Source organism: Schistocerca americana, chromosome X, assembly GCF_021461395.2.
Source record: "Schistocerca americana isolate TAMUIC-IGC-003095 chromosome X, iqSchAmer2.1, whole genome shotgun sequence".
Lineage (NCBI taxonomy): Eukaryota > Metazoa > Arthropoda > Insecta > Orthoptera > Acrididae > Schistocerca > Schistocerca americana.
In genome coordinates this window covers 768008420-768036313 of record NC_060130.1, presented here as the reverse complement: position 1 = coordinate 768036313, position 27894 = coordinate 768008420, and the positions used below count along the sequence as shown (strand labels likewise).

The 27894-nt window shown below is 42.6% G+C and overlaps 1 protein-coding gene across 1 annotated transcript in view; it reads right to left on the bottom strand.

The window, feature by feature from the left end:
- The window catches only part of LOC124554690 (protein artemis-like), a 182331-nt gene that overhangs the window by 115709 nt on the left and 38728 nt on the right, over positions 1-27894 (bottom strand). Inside the window, exon 3 of the mRNA XM_047128317.1 lies at positions 27505-27668. Within this exon, the coding sequence (XP_046984273.1) occupies positions 27505-27668 (164 nt within the window). The remainder of the gene's footprint in view (positions 1-27504; positions 27669-27894) is intronic.

Genomic DNA, 27894 nt, shown 5'->3' with positions numbered 1-27894 from the left:
TATACTGTAGACTCAGCAGTATTTGGCTTGTGGTGCAGCAACTACATATCCCAGCCCCTTGACAACAAAACCAGCCAAAACTTTTAATATTTCCAGTCTGAGTTAGAGGATACATAGTTGAGAGCCATGACACCACTTCATTTTCTATTTGAAAGCCCACAATTCTATGAAACAATAGCTGATGAATTAATGCTCGCTTTTAGCCAGCTGCTAAAATTGCACTGACATTTAGACATGTTTTGAATGGAACAAATTAAAAAGATTTATGCTGAGGAGTGTGAAAACAGATTATAATCATTTTTTTACGATTATCAAAATAACTTCAATCCAGCTACACCATAGGCTTTCATGGGTAACTTGAACAAAGTACTTAGTACGACTCGTTACATTTGATAATACAAACAGAGAGAGAAAAGAATTGTTAGGTGTAGTGATGAAAAGAGATGGGAATTATTCTAGTAGATTTCTGTTGGGACAATTATTCAAATATGTGGGCCATTCAAACAAATTTATTCACCAACAAATTATCTGTAAGTTAAATAATGAATAACATAGGATGCTACTGTATTTTCTTTGTTTACTTCTTGTACAGAAATAGTATTTGTTCCCTTGCCTCTGTGTAGTTTCTGTTTGATAAATAACTTAATAATGGTTTGTCCAGAAATGTGCCACTGTGGTTCAGTAGCTAAGTTGTAGGCCACAAAACTTAGGCTTAGGGTTTGATCCCCAGCTGTTCCTACAATTTTCTCAGTTCTTATTACTTCTTTCACCTATAACAATGACAATAATGTCAAGTTAAGTTGCACCGTACTTCCGAATATGTGTTGAAATGTAGACCCCTCTGACTGTATAGCCTGTTCAGATGTGGGAGGAAGTCAACGATACACCACCATGCTTAGTGAAGAACAGCAGGGCTGAAACCATTCTTCAAGCTGTGCACAGGTCTAACAGACTTACAGCGTACAAAATGAAACAAAAATGTTTATAGGTGGGTGGCCTCAGCTGTTTGGGCTATTACTATGTTGCCAGATGGTCAGGACTCGTCTAGATTCTCCCAACATTTCATATTTGAATTTGCCATGTGCTTTCACATTCATTTACTTCATTGTCAAATGTGATTAATTAGAGCCCTGCATCTGTGTGGTGGAACCACACGGGCAGTCAGATGCGAAAATGGCGCGGTGCAGGACTGTACCAATAGGTGAGCGATCCAGCACGAAGTGGTATGATGCGGTTAGGGCTAGTTTCAACATACGGCACTGTGTTCAAACTGTGTTTTGACTATGCTCCAACTGCCTCATAAAGAATGGGATCACAACTGAACTCATCGTATTTACTTTGCGAAGGCGTTAAGTACCTCATTTCCACATAGCCTGCTGTGTTGCTGCTGTGCATCTGTCATGCTCTAGGACATCCATCAGGAGAGTGATTCCAAAACAGATGACAGATGCAGAGTGGGTACACAGTACTTCAAGTGGAAACTACATCAAAGAACCAGTACATCACCTGTTGCCAGTCGTTTGGTGTTCGGCTCTTTCTAGCTTTGCCTGAAAGCCTGCAACTCTCTTGAATTCACATGTCCCATCTGACCTCACAGTAGCCTCTGTGAATTTTTTGTAAATATGGGAGAGCAGCTGGTAATACTTTTTCAGCAGCATCAAAAGCTCCATGTTGTGTTGCATGAAGACAATGACAACACTCTTTGTCAATGACAATATATGGATGGAGATTGGTGACAAGCTTAATGAATCCAGGAAGTATAAGCTTTGTTGGTGTCACTTTTTGTTATACTTACTGAAGGTAACAGTTATAATATTTTTCACATTCAGCTATATTTTTGCTTACTTGCAGGTGATGAATGGAGAAGCACATGGGCATTACTGAGGTTGTAATTTATTTGAGGTCTTGCTAGATGCAAACCACACCTGGCAGGTTCCAAAGAAGAAATGGAGACTGGAAGATGAAACACAGTTTTTGACTCCTTTTCCTTAAATCCATGAGACTTTCACCAACGTTCAAAGTTCCCTATATGATGATGTAAACTGAGAAGAAAACGAGTATGATTAGGTAGGTCCATCCTTGGTGGATCACAGTACTTCCTCTCCTGCAAGTTCAACAATAAGGCATGCTGGCCAGATAAACAGAGGCCAAAGATCTTCAATCTCGCCTGGCAGCACTGATAACAATCTGGAAACTGCACTGTCTCATTTTATAAGAACTAAGAATGAACCCCGGCAACCGCCCCAATCATCAGAGAAGAAGAGAAAAGTAGTGACATTTTTTGTGGTTTTCATGGACATGGACAAGCAGCATCCTGAACTTATTCTAATACTTAACAAATATCACAGGAACAACAACAAGCCTATTAAGTATCCTGTAGAATTCTCCCTCTTCTTTTCTAGCTCTGAATTAAGGGTGAACCCAGTAATGTTTCTTTCTTTCCCACTCTTGTTGTCTTCTCAATAAAACTAAGTAAGTCCCGAGAGCCACAACATTCTCGTCTACTTGTGTGATTGGTGACTGAAGACAGCTCGTACACGGTACTTTATGTGGGAATGCACGCAACGCGACACGGCAGGAGCACAGTCAAAGCACAATCCGAGCACGGCATCCTATGGGGAAACCGGCGCCAACTCTGTCCTAGAAACACAGCCTAGCTGGACAGTGGTATACAGCCGTGTGGCAGTCAGAAAGCGCTAACACAGTTGCATTACAACGCGAAATAGCATCGGTCCTCTTCGATAAATTCCACCAACGTTTGTCGCATGTATTCACCCTCTCTCTCGCACACCGTAGCCGTGTGCAGGCCCATGCTTGTAGCCGGCCGAAGTGGCCGTGCGGTTAAAGGCGCTGCAGTCTGGAACCGCAAGACCGCTACGGTCGCAGGTTCGAATCCTGCCTCGGGCATGGTTGTTTGTGATGTCCATAGGTTAGTTAGGTTTAACTAGTTCTAAGTTCTAGGGGACTAATGACCTTAGCAGTTGAGTCCCATAGTGCTCAGAGCCATTTGAACCATGCTTGTAGGCCATACTCACGCAGGGCCCTTGAAAGATCCCAGGCCGTCAGGAGGTGCAACTCGCTTTGTCCTGAGTGACTCGCGGATGATGGCAGCTTACGTCATGCTTTCAGTTTATTGCCTACAAGATCAAAGAACAATTACTGCTGTGTAAAAACTGTTCACATAACTTAACTAACTTGCAAGAATTTCAGCTGGAGGACATTAGAGTGAGCAAAGATAAGTTTACTCGTTCTGCTTTATTTCTGTTATCATTTAAAGTTTACAAGGAAGTCACATTGACTGTCAACTTACTGTCGCTGGATTTTAGTACACATGTGGTGAGCGTGGATGCTTGGGTGGCTATAGTTAATAACTAGATAAAACAGATCGCTCTCAAATCCTTGTAATTATTTCTTTTTGTTACATATCACATGTCCATTTCTTGCTTGAGTCTTCGTTTTACTTGGCCTCCTTTGAGAACTATGAATTGTACGTGACCCTGTTGGCCAGGAATATCTTCATCGTTATTCATTGCGAAATGCTTTATTAGTTAATACTGGACACACAGCTGTCAGAACTTTGGAACTGGCAGCAGTCAGTCACAAAGACTACCGACTTGTACCCATATGTACCAAGCAGAAATTGAATACGTCTGGTTAAATTTTTATGGCCGCTGCGAGGAGGGGGGGGGGGGGGGGGGGGGGAAGGTAAACATTGAAGCTTATCTGTTGCTGTGTAGTATTTTGATATAGACACAGGGATATCTACAAAGCTTTTAGATTTTTATGATGATCCAATGACAGAAGAAAATTATTTAAAACTGACCCAGTTAACTGCTTACAGAGTGGATAACGCTTCTGTAAATTGTATTGCAAACAATTCAGTATTCCAAAAATTATGACAGGCAAACTGTTATAACTTCAAGTTGAACAAATATATTTCAAGGAAGACGCAATACATGAAAGTCACAGATCAAGTAAACAGAATAAGACGTGTGTACACTTTAACAGTCAAATGATAACTGAGTCCGAGTCTAGCAGCTGCTGGCCGGCTGGCCACTTAGGTGGTGCTGCTGCTGCTTGGCTGGCAGACAGCACCGCATGTTGAGGACGCGCGTAACTGCGCAGCGGCACTTTGAAAGATCGGTGAGTCACAACACTTCTCCCCCCTTTGAAGTTTTTGCACAGGTCTTGATGGAGGTGGCCTGTAGATTGCTAACGTCCATAGGTGTTGTCTGACTGGCCGTAAAGTCTCGAGGCGGCGGCTTCCCGTACGGACGGAAGTGTCTCCCATGATAACGAGTCAAGATGACAGGAGACGTGGGGGTCGAATCAGCTGGGGCCCCGTGCACCAATCTGCCCATTGCGGCAAGTCCGGTTGTTATAACAGGAAACATGGGCGATGTGTCTGCGTCCGTAGTAGAAGGAGGCGAGTAGAGTTGCTCCGACAGATGACGGTCATCTGGTTCCTGCATGGGCACGTCTCCTGGTGGTGTCAGTTCTTGTGCTGGCACCGATATGATGGTGAGAGGACTGCGTTGTGAGTCATGAGAGATTCCAGTATCCCGAGCATCAGGCAGAACCGAAGGAGGTGTAGCGACATCCGGAAGAGGCGTGGCCGGCACACGAGGCCGAAGCTGGTCCGAATGACGCACTGCAACACCCGTGTCTGTCTGGATTTCATACAGGCGTTGGCCACGGTGTCGTAAGATGTGTCCAGGACTCCATTTTCGCTGCCTGCCATACTCCCGTACCGCCGGCCGCTGTGGCCGAGCGGTTGTAGGCGCTTCAGTCCGGAACCGCGCTGCTGCTACGGTCGCAGGTTCGAATCCTGCCTCGGGTATGGATGTGTGTGATGTCCTTAGGTTAGTTAGGTTTAAGTAGTTCTAGGTCTAGGGGACTGATGACCTCAGATGTTAAGTCCCGTAGTGCTCAGAGCCAGCCATACTCCCGTACCCATACAAGGTCGTCGTCGGTGAACCAGCCAAGTGAAGGCTCCCGCAGACATGAGGTGAGGTGGAAGGCCACAGAAGATGAAGTAGCGTGCGGGGCTGTTGGCCATGTAAGAGCTAAGCCGGGCTGTGGTCGCCCATGGGGGTGAAACGGTTAGAAGCCAGAAATTGAAGAAGCGCATCATCAGCAGCAGAAGAATTCAAGAGTTTCCTCATCTGAACCTGAAATGTCGTTCAGCCTCACCGTTTGACTGTGGATGGAACGGAGGGGCCGTGACATTATTATTATTATTATTATTATTATTATTATATTATATTATTATTATTATTATTATTATTATTATTATTTATTTATTGCCAAATTATAGACCTGTTACCTGATGTTTAAAACAGGTCGTACATCTTACAATTTTCGCTTTTCATCTTTTTACAGTTTTCTTTCCTTTTGTTTGATCTACAACATTTACAAATAATGATTCAAAATAACAATAATTTGAGGTTGAAATATAAATAAAATTTTGATTGCCAGCAATTTGCTTATTTACTGTCACATCTCAGCTTCCTCCTCCTGTTCCTCCTCATTTTCACTATTTTCGCTGTCACTGTGGGTATCGCTGTCCATCCTCTGGAGATTTCCGTTACGCTGCACATAGGCATGTCTGTGATGTCGTGTCCGCATATACTCTTCATGTGTTGTTTTTGAAATACTGTTTGTCAGTGCGTTTAATTGTGCCCATTGTTCTTCGTCTCTTATTGCTGTGTATATATCTATGTCTGTATCTGTGTAATCTAAGTGTAGTGTATGTCTATTGTTCGTGTATTGCCCGCAGAAAAAGACAGTGTGTTCTGGGGAACCTTCTTCCCCACATGTGCATGTAGGTGTCTGCCTCAGACTCACGTGGTTTAAGTGCGTGGGATAAGGTCCGTGCCCGGTTAAGAAATGTACCATACCGCGGCTGGGATCGATATGTCTCATTCTCAACCGCTCCCTTATGTCAGGGAGGAAGTCGTGCAGCCTACGTCCCTTATCACTTACATCCCACTCACCTTGCCATGTATCCAAACGCCAACTTTTAAGGTGACGTATCGTCTCTATGGCCACACCAGTTATTGTGTGTACCTTATCTAGTCTCCCCACCTTTAACCAGTACCTCGCAGCTCTGTATTTGATCGTGATATCTATGGGGCATATTCCGAGCACCACACACAGTGCATCCGCTGAGGTGGTACCGAAGGCTCCAGATAGCCTAAGTAGGACACTTCTCTGCCCTCGTCTGACGGATGCTTTGTTGGTGACCACTTTCAGTCTATGTGCCCACGTGCTAGCTGCAAAGCTGAGTACTGATTCGAAGAGCGCACAGTGGTATGTACGTATGACTGGTAGAGGTAGTCTGTACTGTTTTGAATTTAGCCTCACCAGTTTGTGGAGTATTTTTTCTGCTTTGTCTGTTGTCAGCCTTATGTGTTCGTGGAAATTCAATTTTTCATCTATGTGTATCCCAAGATAGCGCGTAATGCGTTCTCGTTTGATGTTTGTGTTCCCAATTTTAACCGAAGGATTCCTTTGGAGTGATCCTTTCAGTAAAGTGTATGTTGTTTTGTTTTCGGCTATCCTGAGTTTGTTGTTGTGACACCACTGAGTAATTGTTTGTAGTAATCCACTGGCTTTCTCTTCTAACTGGGCTCTGTTGTTTGCAGTGACTGCATCTAATAGGTCATCTGCGTAGGCGACAATTCCGTCTGACCTGTCATCCCCATCCAGAAGTTGTAGGAGGGGTTCGATTGTTATGTCCCAGAAGATGGGGCCGCAGATCGACCCTTGAGGACAGCCTTTGGTAATTCTTTTAATTACTTTCCGGCTGTCCATCTGCCATTCGACTACTCCGTCTTTACAGTAGTCCAGAAAACTGTTGTACAGTGATTGCGGTACCTCCAGATGTCTTAGCCTCTGAAACAGTGCTGGCCACCAAAGATTATCAAATGCTCTGGCAATGTCAATCATTATTGCCATGGCGTATTTCTGTTTTGTGGTGTTAACTATGTGCAGGGGCTGGTTGATGGCATCATCTATTGATCTGCCAGATCTGAAACCGAACTGATGTTGGCTCATACCCCTGAGAGCTCTGTGTGTTTGCAGGCGCTTACACAGTAGCTTCTCCTGAATCTTTGCTAGGGTGTTTATTAGGCATATTGGCCTGTAAGTCTTTGGATCTGAAGGATCCCTGTCCGCTGATTTCTTAATAATGACTGCTTTGGAGGTTTTCCATACTGTAGGTACCCTGCCCAGCCGTAAGGCATCGTTCAGTAACGTTGTTAGGAACGGGGTGATCTGCGGTGCTAGTTTTTTCAGTGTTTCCAAGTGGATACCATCTGGTCCAGGTGCTTTTTTGTTTTTGGGCTCTGAGATTGCTAGCGCAACCTCTTCTTGCGCAAAAGGACAGGTGACAGTTGCAGTGTTGTATGGTGTGTGTAGGTTTTCTCTTAGTGTTGCATGATATTGTGTGTCTGTATCGATAACGTCGTCAGGGAGCAGTTTATACAGCAGAAACTCCGCTGTATTCCTCCATCCCCTCGTCATCGTGCCGTCATCCTGCCTTACCGTTCCCAGAACTAGTGGGGTTTTTATCTTCTCTGTTAGTATTTTGTATGGTTCCCCCCATATATTTTGCTCTGTTTGTGTTGTTACAAATAGCTCCCATTGTTGTCTACGTGTGTTGTATAGGGTCTGTCTGTATAAGTCTTGTGCATGCCTATATGCTTCAAGTCTTATTCGTCGGTCCCTATCGGCTATCGCCCTTTGATATAATTTTCATTTGCGTCTTGTTTGAGTCTCGTAAGTTCGTTGGTCCATGGTACTGGTGAGCAATTTGTGTTCTTTGCTGTCGGTATTGATGTGTTTTGTGCATGTTGTATCACCTGTGTTAACTTGTGTGCTCTATAATCGATACTTCCATTGATGTTTTCTAGATCGTGTCGTTGGATAATTTCCGTTAATTTGTTCCAGTCTGCTTTGTGCAACAGCAAGTGTCTGGTATGTGATTTGGTCATTGTGTTCTGGGTGTGAGTTAGTGTGTATGTTATGACATTATGATCACTACTGGTTATGTTGTCGTGTACAGTCCAGTTTGTTACGTATGCCATTGCTGCATTATTTGCTAGCGTGAAGTCGATATTACTGCGCGTACAATCAAACCCTGCATATGTTGGTATAGGTCCTTCCGTATTCATTACATGTAATTGTGTTTCTTGTATTAGATCAGTGATTATGCGTCCTCTGTCATCTGTTCTGTCTGAGTTCCAGAGGGTCGATCTGGAATTAATGTCAGCACTTATCACTAATTTTTTGCCTCTGGCATACATTACTAGGTCTCTGATGTAGTCTGCATATGGCTGTATTTGATGGCTGTATTGGGCATACATGGATGCAATAACGCATGTGACGTTCCCGTTAGTTATCTCTATGGTAACCAAGTGTTGATTGCATAACTGGGTTACCTTAACTATGTTAAAAGTTCTATTTAGAATTACTATTGCAGCCTTACAGTCATTGCTGCCTGTTCTTGTGGTAGCATGTTTTGGTAGACATATCAGTTGCCCGTTTCTGTTATAGGGTTCTTGTAAGCACATGATGTCTGCCTGCAGGTCTTGTGCTATTTTAGGGATTTCCGCGCTGTCTGTCGTACTGTTTTTTGTGTTATGTTGTAAGATATTCATTTTTTGTCTGTGTGTTCTGGGTGTTTTACGTGTACAAAACATTTACTGCCAGTCTGTGAGTAATCAAAATATGTTCGTCCGTGTGCTCTTACATGATCTATATATATTTTGTCCAAGTCGAAAGATTCTGACCTGCGCAGGCAGACCTGGAGCATGAGATCGAGCAGCGGCTCTGCTGATGTAGGAATATTTTCTGTTTTTAGGATGATTCTGTCTGTTTGATCAGTTACTGGAAAACAGAGAGAATCTTCCTTTGGATGGCACAATCTAAGTAGCATCCGCTGCGCTGTCTGCAGTATCTCTCTTTTCTCTAGCCTACTTAAAAGTAAGTCAAGTTCTAAATTATCATAATTAGGTGCAGCTGGCTTGCTGTTGGTGCTGGTTTCTGTTGCGGTCTCTGAGGTGGTACTGGACGGATTGTGGCTTGGTGTTGGCCGCTGATTGGGGGACATTTTAAGACCTCTTTGGGATGTCACACGGTTACTTTTCGTTTTGTCACACGCCTCTTCAATGCTGTTTGCCATCACACGTTTTTCACTGATGTTGGTGGTATTTGCTGGCGTGGTGTCGGCGATGGTGGTGATTTGTATGGGACTGACTGTATGTGTTATGTCGTCTTTGTTTGTGTTTGGAGTGGAGGTTGTTGCTAGACGCACGTTGACATTGTTGCAAATGTCACATGTCTCTCCCTCAGATTTGTCCTCATCTAATTGGTCTACTTTTATAAGTCTGGGTCCAGTAGTTTTGAGTTTTGTATTGGTCTGTAGCCCGAGTGTTTCGATGTGTTTTGATTCAGGGACTGCATGCCTGTCTGTTCCTTGTTCCTTTTTCCCGGGGTGAAGAGTGCCTCCCGAGACAAATTTGACTTGTTTGATGTACTGTTCACATTTACGTGCGTCGTAGGGTTTTCCATGTGGTGATGATTCTGGTTTGTGTTCATCCTGTGTATGTGTGGTGTGATGTACTTCGGCTGGGAGAAATTGTGAGGGAGTATGTCTGTTTTGTTTGTACATTTTCTTGTGCACAATATATGTAAGCTCATCTTCCAACTCATCTATCCTCTGCATTAATGTTATTTGGAAGTTTATCCAGTGGTGTAACTGTCTTTTAATTTGCTTTGCCACCTCGTAGTGGATGGAACCACAGATTGTCATGTCATCTATATATTCTATTGTATTAATGCAGCTATCCTGTAATGTCATTGAGTGTGTTAGGGGCGGGATGGGTTCATTATCGACGTAATTCTCCGGCAGAAGATTCATTTGTCTTCTCCAGGAAATTGCTCTTCGGTAGCTTCTCTGTAATGTTGACGGTGATTTGTATTTATGTGTTTTGGGTGATTGGCTTTGGGCATTCGTGTTTATTGCGTGTGTGCTGATTTTAGCTGCCATAGTCTATACTGTCCAGGAGCCGGTCATGCAGCTGTTTATAGGTCTGACAATCACCTCCTTTTGTTTTATTGCAGACGTGGCCTCTGTATTTGCAGGGGATACAGACGCAAACCGCGGACCTGCACTCACTGCGCTTGTGTCCTTGGTTGCCGCACTTGGCACACGTGACGTCGGTTTTTCTGCAGGTTTTAGTCGTATGTCCTAGGTCACAACACTTAAAACACTTGTTTACTACTGTATAGTCTTTCACAGAAAGTGATTCGAAGTCTATGTAGACACTCTGTCTTCTTGTAAGGACTCTGTACAGGTGTGGGCTGACCTCCAGTATCTGGTGACTGAAACCCCTTCCTCTAGGCCCTGTTTTGAATCTTATTTTGACCTCTCTGTCGAAGTCTTCTTTCGTGGTGTCACCGCTTAGATTCTGCTCGTAAAGGCTTTCAAGAAACTCTTCGTCGGTAAGTGTATCTGGCACGTGATATACTGCCACGAGTGGCTTGCGTTTTCGCGGTCCTTCACAAACAATGGTGTGCAGGCCTTTAGTCTTTTCTATTATTTTTCGACAGTCCTCCTGTGTTTCCGTTTCTACTGTAACGGCAGTCTGTGTGGTTCTGATTGATTTTATATGTATATTCTCTTTCCTGGGATTTATATTCTTGGTGATGGTCTGTCAGACAGCATTGGCGTCTTGATTTTCTGTCGATTTGATATAGAGGGTTGTGGCCTGTTTTGTTTTAGCCTGTTCTATTCTTCGAGCCTCTTTGGTTTTGGGCTCTATAGTTAGGGCGGCAGCATATGTCAGTGTCTGTGCTTGTGTCTGTGCTTGTTGTGTGACTTTATTAGTTAGTTCTCTTATTTGTTGCTGCAAGTCTTGGTTCGCTACACTCAATTCCCTATTTTCGTTCTCTAATTTCTCAGCCTTCTCTTGCAAAGTTTGTATTTGTAAGTCTTGACTGGATTCGAGGCTCTCTGTAGTTCTAGTCTTAATCGCCTATTTTCATCGTTTCGGCAGGACAGTTTAGCTTCGAGGCTAGTTATTTCGAAAGCCAAGGGAAACACTTTGTCTCTAATGACGGTTAACAGGGCAGATGAAACATGCTTAGCTTTTAACTCTGCTCCTATTTCACTCAATATTTTGTCTATGGCTGCTATCTTTTGACTGGGGGACATGGGGACAAGTTCTTCCTCCGTGTGTTCCATACCTGGTGTGACGTTGATGGCTCTAGCTAGCGTCTTACCCCACGCTTTCCTTCCTCTTCCGTCGGCCTCTGGTGTGCTGGTGTCGCTGCTTCGTCGGCTGGAATCCAGGGCCAAAGGTAGGCAGGCGGTTGTTTACCAACAGCAGGGAGCACAGCTGGTGGCCGCTACTGCTGACGTCGACGGCGGGGCGCGGGGCAGCTGGTGGACACTGCCGACGCGTCGGATTCCGCTGCGGCTGGCGAGGTGTCGCAGCGCGCGGCGCGGAGTGCTGACACGCGAGAACCGCCGCGGCTGACTGGCGAAACCGACACGCGCTCTGCCAGCGGGAGGGCGACGGCCTCTCCGTTGACGCGTAGCACACGACGAACGCACTAGCAGCACTTTAATCACTCTCTCTGTTTTATTTACAGTATTTGAAGAGCAAACGAGAACGGACTGTGTAAGATAACACTCCCGGTACACGATAATTAAAAATCTGTGTCCACAATCAAATTTTTACCGAGAAAATCTGCATCTGAATGTGGAGCCACATCACACTGCAACCTACTCGGCCGCCATCTTGCCATGTCATGACATGGCCGTGACATGCATGACGCCGTGACGGGCACAAAAATCCGCAAAATAGGAAGAGGCAAATTGCGGACCATTATCAGTAACAAGAGTAGAGGGAAGGCCTTCCAAAGAGAAAATACGAGCTAGAGCATTGGTGGTTGCCGCGGTGGTGGGTGACGTGCAACAGACAATGAAAGGAAAGTTAGAGTAGGCGTCAATAACGAGAAGCCAAGAAGTACCTAAAAAAGGTCCCGCGAAGTCAGCATGAATACGCTCCCAGGGCTTCACAGGCGAAGGCCACGGTGACAAAGATAACTTCGGGGAGGCAGCCTGTGATGCACAAGGGCCGCAGGCAGCAACCATGTGTGCGATTTCAAAGTTGATGCCGGGCCAGTACACATGACGGCGCGCCAGAGATTTTGTGCAAGACACACCCCAGTGCCCTTGGTGAAGGAGGCGCAAGACCGAAGCACGCAAAGATGCAGGTACCACAACACGCGGCAAGGCATTTTCGGTGGAAAGGAGGATAACGCCATCCCTAGCCATGAGGTGGTAACGCAAAGCGTAGTAGTTCTGCAATGGATCAGAAGTCTTAGTGGACAGACGATCTGGCCAACCCTTCTGAATACAGCGTAAAACCCGGGAGAGGGTAGGGTCAGAACCCGTAGCAGCCACCAGCCAGTCCCTGGTGATGGGGAACCCGTCCACAACCCGCTGCTCGGCAACATCCAGGTTGTAATGGTACTTTAATTACGTAACCATTACGGCAGCTCACCTGAACCTCTCGATACCAGTAATATTCTACTGTGTTTCTGCAAAGTAGTTGACATATTTCTGACACAACATTCAGATTCGATTTCATTTGTGATACATCGATATGTTTATATTGCAATGATATTATTCTTATGTGTATTCTTTCTTTTGTCACTATGATCTTTGATGTGCTTGTAACTCTGATTTTTGGGCACGTAAGCGATAGTTGGTTAGTTGTTAACTTGTTAGAGAGTCGTACCTTGAGAAAGTCAAGTCTTGGACGTCATGTTGGAAAGATGCATATTGTAGTTGGCTTATAAAATGTGAGGAAGATGTTTTCAAGTATGTTTTGTATTGTGAAGTGATGTTTTGTGTTTACGTGATATTGCAGTGAAAGCAATTAAAAGGAAGTGTAACTTAAATTCGGAGTGCTGATTATTTTTTTACATCATCATTGTCCAGGAAAAGTGTAATCTTCAAGAATAGTTTGTGAAGCGCATCAACAAAACTTTTGAACATAGCAGAATAAAACCTAGGCCTTTTTGCATCCGAGCTTGGAATCATAACCACCTAGATTTTCAACGATTGAGCCATGATTTTATGACGAGACAAGCGTGGGAAACACAAAAAGATGAGTGCCTAGTTTTTTCATTATTACATGAAATGACTATTAACTGTACACCTGCCACTTATGACTGTTGTTGCCCGAAAATGCAGTATTTAGCAGCGTGAGCAACACCACAATCATTATTAAAGTTTGACCTTTGTTGTGGTAGGGTTGTTAGAAGGTGAAAACACAAAAGCTCGTCCCTATCGAATGCCAGATCAGGACCCATGGGAAGCCGAGATAGTGCATCAGCATTCGCATGTTGAGCCGTCGGCCAGAAATGAATCTCATAATTGAAACGAGACAAGTAAAGAGCCCAACGCTGGAGGCGGTGTGCAGCCTTGTCGGGAAGTGACGATGATGGATGAAACAAGGAAACAAGCAGTTTGTGATCCGTAACAAGATGAAATTTGGACCCATAGAGAAAAACACCAAACTTATGAAGAGCATAAATAATGACCAAAGCTTCTTTTTCAATTTGAGAATACTTATGTTGGGCATCCGTGAGCGTCTTGGGGGCATAAGCAATGGGTTGTTCAGAACCGTCAGAAAAACAGTGCACAAGGACTGCACCGACCCCGAATTGAGAGGCGTCTGTGGTAAGAACAAAATGTTGGCCAGGTAAATAAGTAGCCAGGCACGGGGCCTGTTTCAGCATAGACTTCAATTTCTGGAAAGCCGCATCGCATGACACGGACCAGTGAAAAGGCACGTTTTTATGCAACAGGCGATGCAACGGCTGAGCCACCGAAGCAGCAGATGGTAAAACTTGTGATAGTATGCTATTTTCCCCAAGAAGGCCTGCAGTTCCTTAACAGATGTAGGGTGAGGAAGGGCATTGATCGCAGCGACAGTTTGCTGAAGCGAACGAATACCCTCCGGAGAGAGTTGAAACCCCAAGTACGTGATAGATGCCTGAAAAAATTTTGATTTCTGAAGATTACACTTAAGACCGGCAGTCTGTAAGACAGGAAAAAGTGTGCGGAGATTTTGAAGATGTTCGTCAGTGGTGGAGCCAGTGACAACAATGTCGTCCTGGTAATTTATACACCCAGGGACAGTGAGCAATAATTGTTCCAAGAATCGCTGAAAGAGAGCAAGGGAGCTGGCAACCTCGAATGGCAATCGTTGGTATTGATAGAGGCCGAAAGGCATGTTAAGGACCAGAAACTGCCGGGAAGCAGCGTCGAGAGGAAGTTGATGATAAGCTTCTGACAGGTCAAGTTTAGAAAAATACTGGCCTCCAGCAAGTTTAGTGAACAATTCTTCAGGTCGAAGCGTAGCGTAAGTGTCGATAAGGCATTGAGCATTTACAGTGGCTTTGAAATCGCCACAGAGACGAATATCACCATTTAGCTTAGCAACGACGACAGGAGAGGACCACTCACTGGAAGTGACAGGAAGCAAGACCCCTGAAGCAGTGAGATGATCCAGCTCCCATTTGACCTGATCACGAAGGACCACAGGAATGGGCCAAGCCCGTAAAAACTTAGGCCGAGCAGTGGGTTTGAGCATGATATGAGCTTCAAAGTCATTTGCACGGCCTAACCCAGGAGTAAAAAGGGACAAAAATGTCGTCGACAAGGAATCCAGTTGAGCATAAGGAATAGCATCACAGACGATATTGACAGAGTCCTCTATGGAGAACCCAAAAACGCGAAAGGCATCGAAACCAAAAAGATTCTCCGTGTTACTATGGTTGACCACAAATATGGGAACAGTGCGAAAGACAGATTTGTAAGATACCTCAGCATCAAATTGTCCCAAGAGAGAAATCTTCTGTTTATTGTAAGTCCGTAACTGCCTAGTGACAGGTGACAGGATTGGAGAACCCAACTGAACATACGTCTGAGAATTGATGATAGTGGCAGCAGAACCAGTATCCACAAAGTATTTGGACAGTGAGGAATAACTTCCCTGAAAGGGTAGAAGTACAATTGACAGACAACACAGAATCAGAATCAGCATCATGTTCATGAACAACATGTATGCGGTCGTATTTGCAAACAGATGACACATGACCCCCCCCCCTTTTTTTTGTGACACACGGCCCAACGTTGTGGACAATCTTCTCATGAATGTTTCGTAAAACACTGCGGACATGAAGGAAGTTGCCGTGGGTTTTGCTGCAGTTTCTTAGAGGTTTGTTTACGGGTAGACTGAGGCTGCGCTTGGTAGCGTACTGCGGCCACGTCGGCCGGCGGGGACACGCCACACGCTTCGTCAACATCGCACAGAGATTGTATTTCCCCGACGTCGCCCCATACCTCTATTTGCACTCCAGCGGCTCAAGAAATTTCAAAAGACTGAGCGATGGATAGGACTTCATCTAGAGTCGGATTTGCCAACTGAAGGGCACGTTGCCTAACTTCTTTGTCGGGCACCGATTGGATAATAGCATCCCGTACCATGGAATCGGCATAGGATTCTTTGTGAACTTCAGTAACAAGTTGACACTTTCTACTGAGGCCGTGAAGTTCAGCAGCCAAAGCGTGATAGGATTGATTCAGTTGTTTTTGACAACGATAACAGGCAACACGAGAGGCTACCACATGCGTTTGCTTTTGAAAATAGACAGACAGAAGTGAGCACATTTCAGTAAAGGACAAAGACGCAGGATCTTTCAAAGGAGCCAATTGCGACAACTGATACATTTGAGGTGAAATCCATGAAAGGAACATAGACTTGCATGTTTGTTCATCCGCGACATGAATTGCCAAGAAGTGCTGTCGAAGACGTTTTTCGTAATCAGACCAGTCTTCCGCTGTCTCATCGTAAGGAGGAAAAGGAGGTAGAGAGAATGACGAGAGACGCCCTGCATTTGATGCCGCAACAAAATCACGAATCACATTTGTGAGAAGCGTTTGCTGTTCTATGAGACCTTGCAATAGTTGCTCTAAAGTAGCCATGGAAACATGTGGGTCAACGATGGGAAAGAAAAATCCCATCCCCGTCGCCAATTGTTATAACTTCAAGTTGAACAAATATATTTCCAGGAAGATGCAATACATGAAAGTCACAGATCAAGTAAACAGAGTAAGACGTGTGTCACTTTAACAGTCAAATCATAAACTGAGTCCGAGTCTAGCGGCCGCTGGCTGGCTGGCCGCTTAGGTGGCACTGCTGCTGCATGGCTGGCAGACAGCGCCACATGCAGAGGATGCGCGTAACTGCGCAGCGGCACTTTGAAAGATCGGCGAGTCACAACACAAACTATCATCTTATTAAAGCAAACTGCAACTGCCATCTATTTAACAATTGCGTCAGATAGGCCTTTAAAGCTTTGTCTGCAGATATCTAAAGCATCGTTATAAAAACATTCAATGAGTTCAGCTCATCTTCCCACATACTCCAAGAAACTGAAATAATGTTTCTTATTTGCAAGTGCCGAGTGCAAAAACCTTTTTCGTCTTGTCTCAACAAGATGGCAATCTCTCTTATCCGCATTAGATCATTTACTGCATTGCTAGCCTGCTGTGAAGTGGTATTTTTGTTGAAATGGGAAGATTAATGCTGAAAGGAGCTATGGGAATTTATATGCAAAAGCATAACGCATTTTGATAACCATGAAGGGGGTCAATGAATGTACACAGGAAGGAATTCCAGAAGTTTTCCTACTATGTGCACAATGTAATTTTGGAGTTTTAAGCACCAATCTTAGCACTGGAAAGTGATGCATGTGCTATCATAGAAATAGACAGTGAAATGAGAAAACTGATAAGTCATCTGAAGAACAGTCTTCAGAAGCAAAAATAGAACCACATTAAGAAATGTTTCCGACAATGAGGAAACCCTTTTTTTACGTCAAATCTGAATTGTTTTTAGAGTGAGCAATTAAGTACTAGCAATATTGCTACGATTTCTCCGAAAACCCTTTATATAAGAAGCTCATCATGTTGTGTCTAAAAGGTGCACATTCATTTATTTGAGAAGAGCTCTCCAAATTACCCTACATGCTTAATATTTCAAAGTATATTGACAATGGTATCTTATATACAGATTACTGCCATCTTTGAGAAATATTTGAACATCTTCCAAAAGACAAGGACAAAATTTGGGCATATTTTTTTTTTTTTTAAATCTGACCAAAACCACATCAAAAACTTAGAGAGATTGTGTCATTTCTGTTGTCAATTCCTGTAAGCAATGCTTATTGTGAAAAGGTGTTTAGCGTGCTAAATAATTTATACAACAAAGAGAGAAATCTAATGGCCTTTGATTTAATAAAGGCTGAGTCAATAATAAGGCACAACTTTGATGCAAATTGTTTGAATTTTAAATCGTTTCTGAATTCCACCAAAGGATCCAAATTGGTGGACTCAGCAATTGTAATTTGTTTCAGGAGGCAAGAAATGCCTAGCTGTTTCGACAAGTGCAAGGAGACTGAATTCAGTGCTGCAGACGGCCCTGCCTCATGCTTTACAGCCATCACACTACCAAATCTGCTCCCTTCAACTGTCTGCACACCTGCCAATACGTCTCCCTGTCCCACTGCTAACATGGAGCAAGAACTCTCTGTAAGTAGCCAATGATGAGAATGCAGCCAACAAAAACTTTCAATCTTCAAAACCTTTCTTAGATTGCTAACACTATCAGATATGCGTGTCTCATTGGTATAGCTATGCACGTCATGGTTGTAGTGCTACAAACTGAATGAACCAAGCAAGAACTCACTGGATCTTAATGATTAACATCAACGTACTTTTAATCTAAAATCTCCTAAAATATTCATGGAATACTGGTGGACATCAAAAGTCATCCACAGTGTTTTACGATTAACTCCAATTAAGCTTTCCCTTAGAATATAGAATAGTTTTTAGATCCGACAGCAATCTATGTAACTACATAGAACTTTGAGATCCAAAAATCTCTCAAGAGACATTGGATTCGAGTATATAAAAGACTTCGTAATATTGTTGCATACTTCCAACTTGTTTATCGTGAAAGTGTCGAGAGAAGACTAAGACGATTTTTGCCTTTCTATACCAACTGCAATTATTGCATCTTAGGCTAACCAACAATTTAAAAACAAGTAGTATATTGCTGTCCATGACCAAGGGAGGCTTACAACAAATTTCAGACATATAAAAGCCAAAGAAATATTGAAGAAATCGTGTCACAGTTTCGAATGACATTATGACACAAAAAGAAGATTTTGTTTGGAATGTGATTTGAGAAGTGAAGTTAAAGGGGAATCACAATGAATTATTTCCCAAAAACTACAGCGGAACTGATGATTTCTTAATGTTTGCGGAAGAAGATTGTGAGCCGAAAGTTATCATCGAAGTCATTAATCATGACAAATTCAGGAGTGCAATGCATGTGTAGACCTTATTTTCTCTAGTGTTACAACAGTAAATCTCCATAAATCAAATAAAGTTTCTGATGTGGCATTTCAAAAAACATTGTTCTTAAAACTAAATAAAAGAAAGGAAAAGTACATTCGTTTAATAATTGACAAAGAACTGGAGCAATAAATGCAACTAGATTTCAAACTTATCTATTATTATTAACACTTTTTTTTCACAGGTGACAAATAAGTGTTATTTGTGTAAGTGAATAATGTTTCAAATAATATTTGTTATTCACAAACAATGAATAGTAATTTATAGCTTTATTCACTGCAGCACTATATGAAAGATACTAAACCTGGGAAGACAAAAGAAAAACCACAGAGGAGCTAAAACAGCAGCACAGGGATATGTGACCAGCTGACCACTTACAAAAATCTCCCCAAAATCTTTGGAAACAAGTTCGACATATCACAAAACCTTAAAAGCAACACCACATTCATTTGAATGTCACTTAAAGTAGTGGACATATCTGCCAGCAAATCTGCTGCTGCTGCCCCCTCATCTGAAAATAAAACACATTATAGCAAAATGGGGTGCACAGTGATACGTCTCTCTAAAAATTACCTCTGTTATTTTCTGAAAGTAACTGCTGCAGTTTTTCTGATAAAATGAGCTTTATACCAGAAGTTGATGTGGATAGACTGAGTTTTGCAATGCAATCTAAGCCAGTGCTGTGAGACAAAACTTGTAAAAAAAATATAAGGATAAGTTTAACATGCAGGAAAAATGGAAAGATGATCATGTTTAAATTTGCAATGACTGACGAATTTGACATCACTAAAAAAATGTAATTGGGCGAGTATTGAAAAACTGATCTTTGTTCAATAAGAAATATCTTACATTAGGACAACTTGCAAGCTCACTGCGATTTTGAGAAAATTTAAAAGGAAATGATTTCAAATTAAGAAAATAAACAAATTTATTTAAAATACATACAAAATTATAATACTGTACACCAATTTTGTGACAAATATTATGATAAATCATATTTTAGAAAATTGCCAACACACTGAACCCATTTAAGTCCTGAAGTAATCTTTCAACACATCTCTTACATTTTTGGCTAACATACGTTTCCCATCAATGACGCCCATGCAATTCGGGAAATTAGCTACCGTTTCAAATTTCTGGGGAACTCATGATGATGGAGGTGTTGCATATGCAACTGTTGAAAGTAAGAGTCTTAAGTCAGTTCCAAGCATACCATGAGATGCTGCAGCAGTTGAAAAATCTGAATAGTCTTTCAAAATACTGGCATAAAAAATGGAAAATGGATTCTGCTGAATTATGAGTGATTGCAGTCCGAAGGAAACACCAAATCAGCACCTTTCATTATTCAAATGATTACTCCCTTCTCTTGAGGATTTCGATCAATTTGACACACTTTATTTTCAAATGGAGGTGCTGAAAGTTGTAAAGAAAATCAGGAAGCGGAAGCATTCTCTTCCTTCTACATCTGATACACCATACACTTCTCCATCTAGAACTCCACCGATGGCTCTCAATTTGGTACACCAATGATGGTCCCTAATCAATATATAAAGCACCAGCCAAATCTGCAGCACACTGCTTGAGCCTACCAGAAGCCAAGTCACTCAAGTGTCCACTGTTCAATTCTTGGCTAAATTAACTTCACAGCTCTTATTCCAATAAGAGCTTAGAATATGTGATTCAAAATTTGTAAAACCTCATTTAACTTCACTTTTCTTTGTATTTACTCTGACCTATTATTTGTAAATGTGTGCTATTTCAACATTCTATTAAAATCTAAATAAAAGATTGGCCTTAAAAAAATTGTGTGTTTTTTTTTTTTTTTTTTTACCTCAAAGTTATGGCCAACATCTGGATTGCTTGAATACATTTCATCTTAAGTGTATCTCAGCAATGAAGACAATCATTTTATTCATTGCCTTCCTGAAGTAATTAAAAAGTTTGTTTTCATGCTCTTGCAACCACAGGAAAGTGGTGAATAAAGCTCAAAATTCCTGCCACAAGATGATGAGAGGGTGCCCCCCAATGAATTCTAGTATTCCTCATTCGTTTTTTATACAGCTGTAGAGAAACACAGCAACAAGTTCATTTTTCTCCATGATCACTACTGAACATGTGTATAGAAGAAAACAAAACCTAATGGGGACCCTGAGGGAAGCATGTATGTGATAAAGTGTTTCCATTTGTTTTTGCTTGGAACAGAAAATGAGCCAAACAGAACTGAATATATGTGAAACAGATCTAAGGAGGACATAATCCTATCTTAGTGGTCCTAACATTCGAAAATGGCAACACTGAGTCTCCGTAGTTGCCTAGTTCGAGCACCACTAATGAGACAGGTGGGCAGATTTTCGTGCAGTTCTTGTTTTCAATTCCTTATTGCATTATTAGTTTAGGCAGTTTGACTAAGTCACAAAGTGTATCTCGTGGTATTATTTGTGCAATTTATTCACTGAGTGGTAGTGTTGGTGTAACCTGGAAATGGAAACGCAGGAAGAAAGATTTCCCCTGTGCCATGTGCACTTTGTTTTCAAACAACTCCTGCAAGATGCACATTGACAGCAGGAAGAATATGACTGAAAAGGGCAACTGAGTTTCAACAGCAAAGCAAATCCGTAAAACAAAGAGTCTACAAATATTTAAAATGTCTTTTAGACAGGTAAAGTGTTAGCATCTACATGCACACTCATCAAGAAAGATTTGCAGAACACAGACATGATCAGTAGTGATGGTATCAAGAAATGCAGTGCTATACTAATGACAGAACAACCATTGTAAGAAAAAACCTTGCTACCATACAGGCTATTTGTCCTGAAGCTTGTGGTGCTGGTCTTAAGTACTATCAAGCATGTGTGTCATGCAGGAAAATCAGAGCTCTTGAGCAAACTAAAGAACTCTGATAAAAACATAGTCAGGTGGATAGTATATGAATTTTACAATGGTAAGTACCCAGCATCAGGAAAACTGAGAAAAAAGTTAATTCAAAAAATATATTTTTTGGATCTGCTACATCTCTGAGGTGCATGTTAAATGTTATAGGATTTAAATACAAGTGTCAGAATGATGGTACACAATTTTTACTTAAACACAGTGACGTAGTGGCCTCCAGAACAAAATTTTTTCAGACTATGAATTTTCTGCGTGCTTCAGGGGACATGTGACCTACATTTTATTTGGATAAATTTGGGTTACTCAAAACTACTCACTAAAGTACATATGGCAGAATTCGAGCGATTGGCTAAGGTACCAGATGGAAAAGGGGCCAGGCCGATTGTTGTGAATGTGGGGTCAGCAAAGACTTTTTTTGTTTTGAAGAAAGTAAATTAGTTTACAGATGTAACAAAACAAATGAATTAGGAAATGGATGCATCTAATTTTGACCAATTATGCATTTTTGTTAGCATGCTAATTTGCCTGAAATTCTGTAGTTTTATTTTTTACATATTTTTGTGGCTGATTTACATATATAATACCTAATGTTGTCAATAATAATTTTGCACACTGGACAGCAAATAATGAATTGAATGGCAAGGCTTAAAAATGTTTAAAATTCAAATAATGTACACATACATTGTTTCCTTAACAATATGCTTGACATAGTCTAAATCATTATTTCACTGCATAAACATTATTACACTGATTTTGACCAAAGCAGAAACTATTACAAGTAACAGAGGTGTGCGTGACTATCAAGTGCTTGCGAGTCGCAGTCTGGCAACAGCGCATTAACAGCCACCCGCTAATACGCCTGACCAGAGCCACAGAAGCAGCTTATTATCTGTCAGTTCTAGCCACTCATCCTTCCATCGACACATGACTCTGTACTGAAACAGTGAGGTGACAGCATGCAAAGGATGGCACACTGAAATAACTAAGGATCACAACATCCTTCCTTGGTTGCTGTATCTGCCTTTCGTTCCCTGCAATACCCATGGGCTCTGGTACCAAGCAGAAAGACACCATCTTCCACAGCCATTGCAGTTGGAGGGTGGTGTCCTGGATATTCTAGGTGTCATTACATGCTGGATACAAGTGATGTAGGGAGTGAAGGGCACCCAGAGTCTGAACAGACAAGGAATTTAGCACTGGAAGCACATCTCATCTGCTCCAGTGCCCGAAGATTAGATATAATTCCACATCCGAGGCAGTAAAGTCTTGACACAATCAGGCAAAACAACACAGTAATCATCATAATTCCCCTGTTTTGACCCATCTGTAAAGTAGCTATAGATCTGTGGTGCTCAGTCAAAAGTCATAAAATAATGTATTAAAATAATATGCAGGAATGCAATCTCTCTTGCACTGCACCAAATCTAAACTACTCTGGGCCTCTGCAGTAACCATGGTGGGAGGCAATTAATACCCTTGATTTGGGTTTGTACTACCTCCACACCAAGTGACTCCAGCACATGTTGCACGTGGATCCCAAATGGGATTGGTGTTGATGGACGATTGGGGAAAAAGAGGTATGCGGGTGAAGTCTGAGCTGCAAGGAACTTACATGTCTGATATACCATGAGGAGATGCCACTGGATCATGAGTGATGGTTCCTCAGCCTCAGCACAGAGACTGGTACTGCAAGCATCTGTGGCCAGCCTAATCCCCTCAAGGTGGATGGTGTCAATCTTAAGGTAAGAAGGCCTTGCTGACACTGTGCATCAATGTTCTAGGTGTGAATGCACAATAGCCATATAAAACTGGAGAAGACACGCCCCGCCTGCTCCTCAGGACCTGTGGCTAAGGTACTTCTGGGTTCTGGCTTTCAGTACTCTCAGGTGTGGTAATTGCAATAGTTTGGAGTCAAAAATGAGGCCCAGAAACCTCACTGAGTCTTAAAATGTAGAATGGTGTTCCTCATATTCAAGTCAGGTAAATTAAAAATACAACAAGAACAATTAAAATGAATATGCACGCACACACATTTATCTATACAAAACTGAAAACCTGTCCTAGCTGACCACTCCTCTAACCTCTATACAGTATGCTACAACTGATAGGGTACTGTTGCAACATTGAAGAAGGAACAGAAAACGGCAAAATTGTCCACGAATAAGGAGCACTGTACAAGACTCATTACCATAGATGAGACACTGTTTATGTCTATGGCTATAGCAAAGAGGGTAACAGTGTGTCTTGAGAAATACCATTCTCCTGCTCAAAACAATACGAAAGCATGTCACCAACTTGAAACCTAAAAAAAGAGCTGAGACCGAAAGGACCGTATAAAATTGGGGAGGTGGCCCCAAAATCCCCAATGATGGAGTTACATGAGAATATTCTAGCTCCAAGTAGTGTCGTATGTCTTACTGATATCTAATCATATGCTGAGACAGTGATGTTTACACAGGAAAGCCTGCTCACTAGCTGCCTATAGTAGGGTTAGGTTGTCAGCAGTGGACCAAAATCTCCAGAAGCCACACAGAGCAGCCATTGAGTTGCCGAATCTCCAACAAGACCAGGCGATGGTTAACTATTCATTCCAGGGTCTTTCCTACACATCTGATTAAGGCAATGCTCTGGTAACTACTGGGACATGTTCGGTCGTTTCCCGGTTTGAGGAGAGGTATCAGAATTGCCTCTCTCCACTAGTTGGGAAGTTGCCTGTCGGCCATACAAAATTAAAACATTTGAGGAGTATTTCCTTTGACATGGATGGCAAATGTCAAAGCATGCAGTACCAGATTTGGTTCTGACTGGGTGCAGTATCACGAGTCTCAGACAGTGCTGATTCCAGCTCCTACATGGAGAAAGGGCAGTTGTAAGACTCAGAATTGTGGGATCTGAAGTCCAACTTGCCCTTCTCTCTAGTCCCACAGTAGCGGTGAAACACCGGACCCTGGCTGGCATTGGCAGTAGTTGCTGCAAAATGCTCTACCATCATCTGAGCTATATCTCTGGGCATTGTTCGGAGACACCACTGTTTCAGCACTGCTGCGATTGGTAAACGATGGTGTTTACCAGAAATCATCCTGATGGCTTCCCCAATTTTTGTAGAAGTGGAATGGTTGATGGAGTCCAGGAACACTTGCCATGAACCTTTCAGGCTCTCCTTAATGACACGTCGAGCCTTGGCTCTCACAACACAAAAGGCTGTAAGGTTGTCTACTGCTGTTGAGTGGTACTTAAACCATCAAAGAGCCGCCCACCCATCCTGGATTGCTGAGTGCCACTAACTGCTCTGCCAAGGAACGGATTCCATCCTAAGTTGACGTGAGGCCTTTAGGATCAATATGTCAGCAGCATGTTGGATCATTCATGTAATGTGGTCCACCCATTTCTGGACATAGTCACAGTGTTCAAACACAGCTAGCTGGCTGAACACAGTCAAGTTAGCCCTGCTGACCATTCACCTTGGTGGCTTTTGTGCAGTTAATGCTCCATCCAGTAGATGAATGCGGAGTGGGAAGTGGTCACTAGAATGAAAGTCATAATTGACTTCCCACTAAACAGAGTCCGCGAGGGCTGCAGCACAGAAAGAGTTCGAGGGCACAGAATGACCCAGTAGCAGCACAGAAATAAGTGAGAGTACCTGTGTTGAGGATGCTCAGTTTGTGAGATGTCACGGGGCTCTCCAAAATGTGACCCCGATGGCAAGTAGAGGTCGAGCCTAACAAGACATGATGGGCATTGAGGTCTCCCAGAAGGAGAAATTGTGGCAGCTTCCATAAGATCTGCGAGTCTCAGAATCTATTTCATCATCAGAAGGTAAACAAAGGGAGCAAATAGTGATCCTCAGAAACAAGAATTTCAGTTACAACTGCTTCCAGGTCAGCAGAAAGGGGGAGAGCAGAGGTGTTGTGCACATTAATAACAAACACAGTGACCCCTCCCTTGGCCCTTTCCCCAGTCAGGTCATCCTTGCGATACAGCGTATAGCCCCACAGTACTGGGGCATCAGATGCTTTAAAATTTGTTTCCTGCGAACACAAGCACAGAGGGTGTTCCTGTGCTAGGAGTTTCAGTTCCTCCACATGTGTCCTGAACCCATTAACGTTCCACTGTAGGATGGGCACCATCTATCACAGAGTAACACTTTCATCCTGACTTTTTGCTGGTGAGAGGAGCACACCCCTGAAGAACAGAGGAGAGAGACATCAGAGAAGGTGACATTGATATCACTGGACTGTGTACTTCCCTCTCTGTCAGTGAGCAATTCTTTACCTTTGAATTAAGTTTTTTTGTCTGAAGAGGCTTCGGAGCCACAACCATGGAAATAGTAGTGGCAGTGCTGGATGGTGGACCAGACTTGGAGGGGCAGGGAGTCCTGTAATGTCGACAAACAGCCTTGTTTGAACTTCTGGAGGGAGGGATAGGCTTTGAAATAACTGCAGCAGCCCACATACATGACAAATGTAGGTATTAGTACTGACACTAGCAACCTCTGTTTGTGTAGCAGCATCGGTTTTCTGCACTGGCTGTTTAAGAACCAAAACAAAGGAGGTAGTGAACGATGGGGGAAACATGGCCTTTTAAATCTTTTTGGCCTCCCGCTGGAGGCCTTCCTGCTGGAAAGAGGAGAGAATTTCAAGGGTACCACCTCCATCCCACGAGCAGCTAGGGAAATAAAAGTCCACCTAGACAGAGTCCCCATGTGCCTAGGTAAGCCTTTGTAGTCTTAAGCTCTTGTATCTTCCATTCTTTAAGATATACACTGCAGCCTCGACACCACACAGGGTGAGCCCCAGAACAGTTCATACTTTTCAAAGGAGATGAACAAGTGACTCCTTTGTGGGCAGCTTTACCACATTTTCTTCTCCTTGAAACTCAAGAGCAGTATGACAAAAGCACTGGCATCTGAAACAGGGTATTGTGTTTGGGACATAAGGCCTCACGCTTAGACGAAGGAAACCTGCCTTTATGTGTTCAGGAAGCTTCATGCTACTGAACGTCAGGTTAAAGGAGTCAGATTTGACAAGATCCTCATCCATCGTCTCCTTGTTGTTTTGCACGTCGGCTATACCTTCTGGAGCCCATTCATCTTTCAATTCCTCCTTGGGAATATTCCTGCACGTTACAACGCCTTTGCTGTAATTCAAGGTGGTTTGTAGCTCAGTTTCAATAGCATATTCCCAAGGCACTGAGCTTTCTGGAGGTTCTTGACTTGTAGGGAACTAGAAGTTCCTACCAACAGGGTCCTGTTACGGAATCGCTTGACTGATTTTAAAGTGCCATCAATGCCCTCTAAGACTTTCTGAATACAGTAAGGCAAAACTTTCTCGTAGCTACCCTCTTTCCATTTCCCTATTAAAAACACATTCTGATTACCAGCATGCATTCTGTTACTACAGATAAAACTTTTGGAAGGAACTCTTTAGTGAGGACTGGCTACACGAGCCCTGTTGTTTGACTGGATATTAGTACCTACCAGTGGCCCACCCTTTCTGCTGGAAAGAGGAGAGAATTTCAAGGGTACCACCTCCATCCCACGAGCAGCTAGGGAAATAAAAGTCCACCTAGACAGAGTCCCCATGTGCCTAGGTAAGCCTTTTACAACTGAGGTGCGGCAGGTTTCCCAGAGGTTGCCTGCTAACGACTGTTCCACCTCAATAGCCATGCATCTCATCGGCGTGCAGCACACCTCGAGATCAAAAGTATTTTTATATAGGTTTTTACTCTTCTCACAAACTGAGCAGTCAAGCCAAGATACCCAGTCCCCATAACACACAATGCTCCAGTGCCACATCACACAGTGGTCGCTCACACACACACACACACACACACACACACAGCTCTCTTTTTTACATTAAATATATTGTCACAATGTCAGTTACCATTTTAAAACTTTAACAATAGTTGTACCATCTCATTATAATTCCAGTTACCACAGTCATAAAAACTAACCTTTATCTTGCCATCAGAAGTGATACGAATATGAATTTTGTAAGCTACTGTACAGCAAGACAAAAAGTTTAAAATTCCTAGGTTGTGAACTTTTACTGTATTTCATATCATCAGAAGTATGTATAAGTCCACAAGCACATGCTTTAAATACTTACACGGAGACAGCACGCATGTACTCTTGCGTAACGAGAGTCATCAGTTAAGCAGGTATGAATCTCTTCTATTCCTTTGTACTGTAAATATGTTTCATTGTTCACATGTACTTTAATACCTAAAGTTTCTTTAATTTTCACAAAGATGAATTCAGTTCCACAACGAGCTGAAAAATTTAAGAAAAAGATTAAATGTATTTGGTATTACTATTACTTATATGAAGTTTAGGGTTTACAATGCAGCCATTTAAATGACAAACAGTGTAGCAAATGATACATACATACATACATACATACATACATGACAGACAGACAGACAGACTTAACTGATAATCCATAACATTTATATCAGAAGATGTTTTGCTGTACCTAGTGCCAAAGATGTTACTGTTA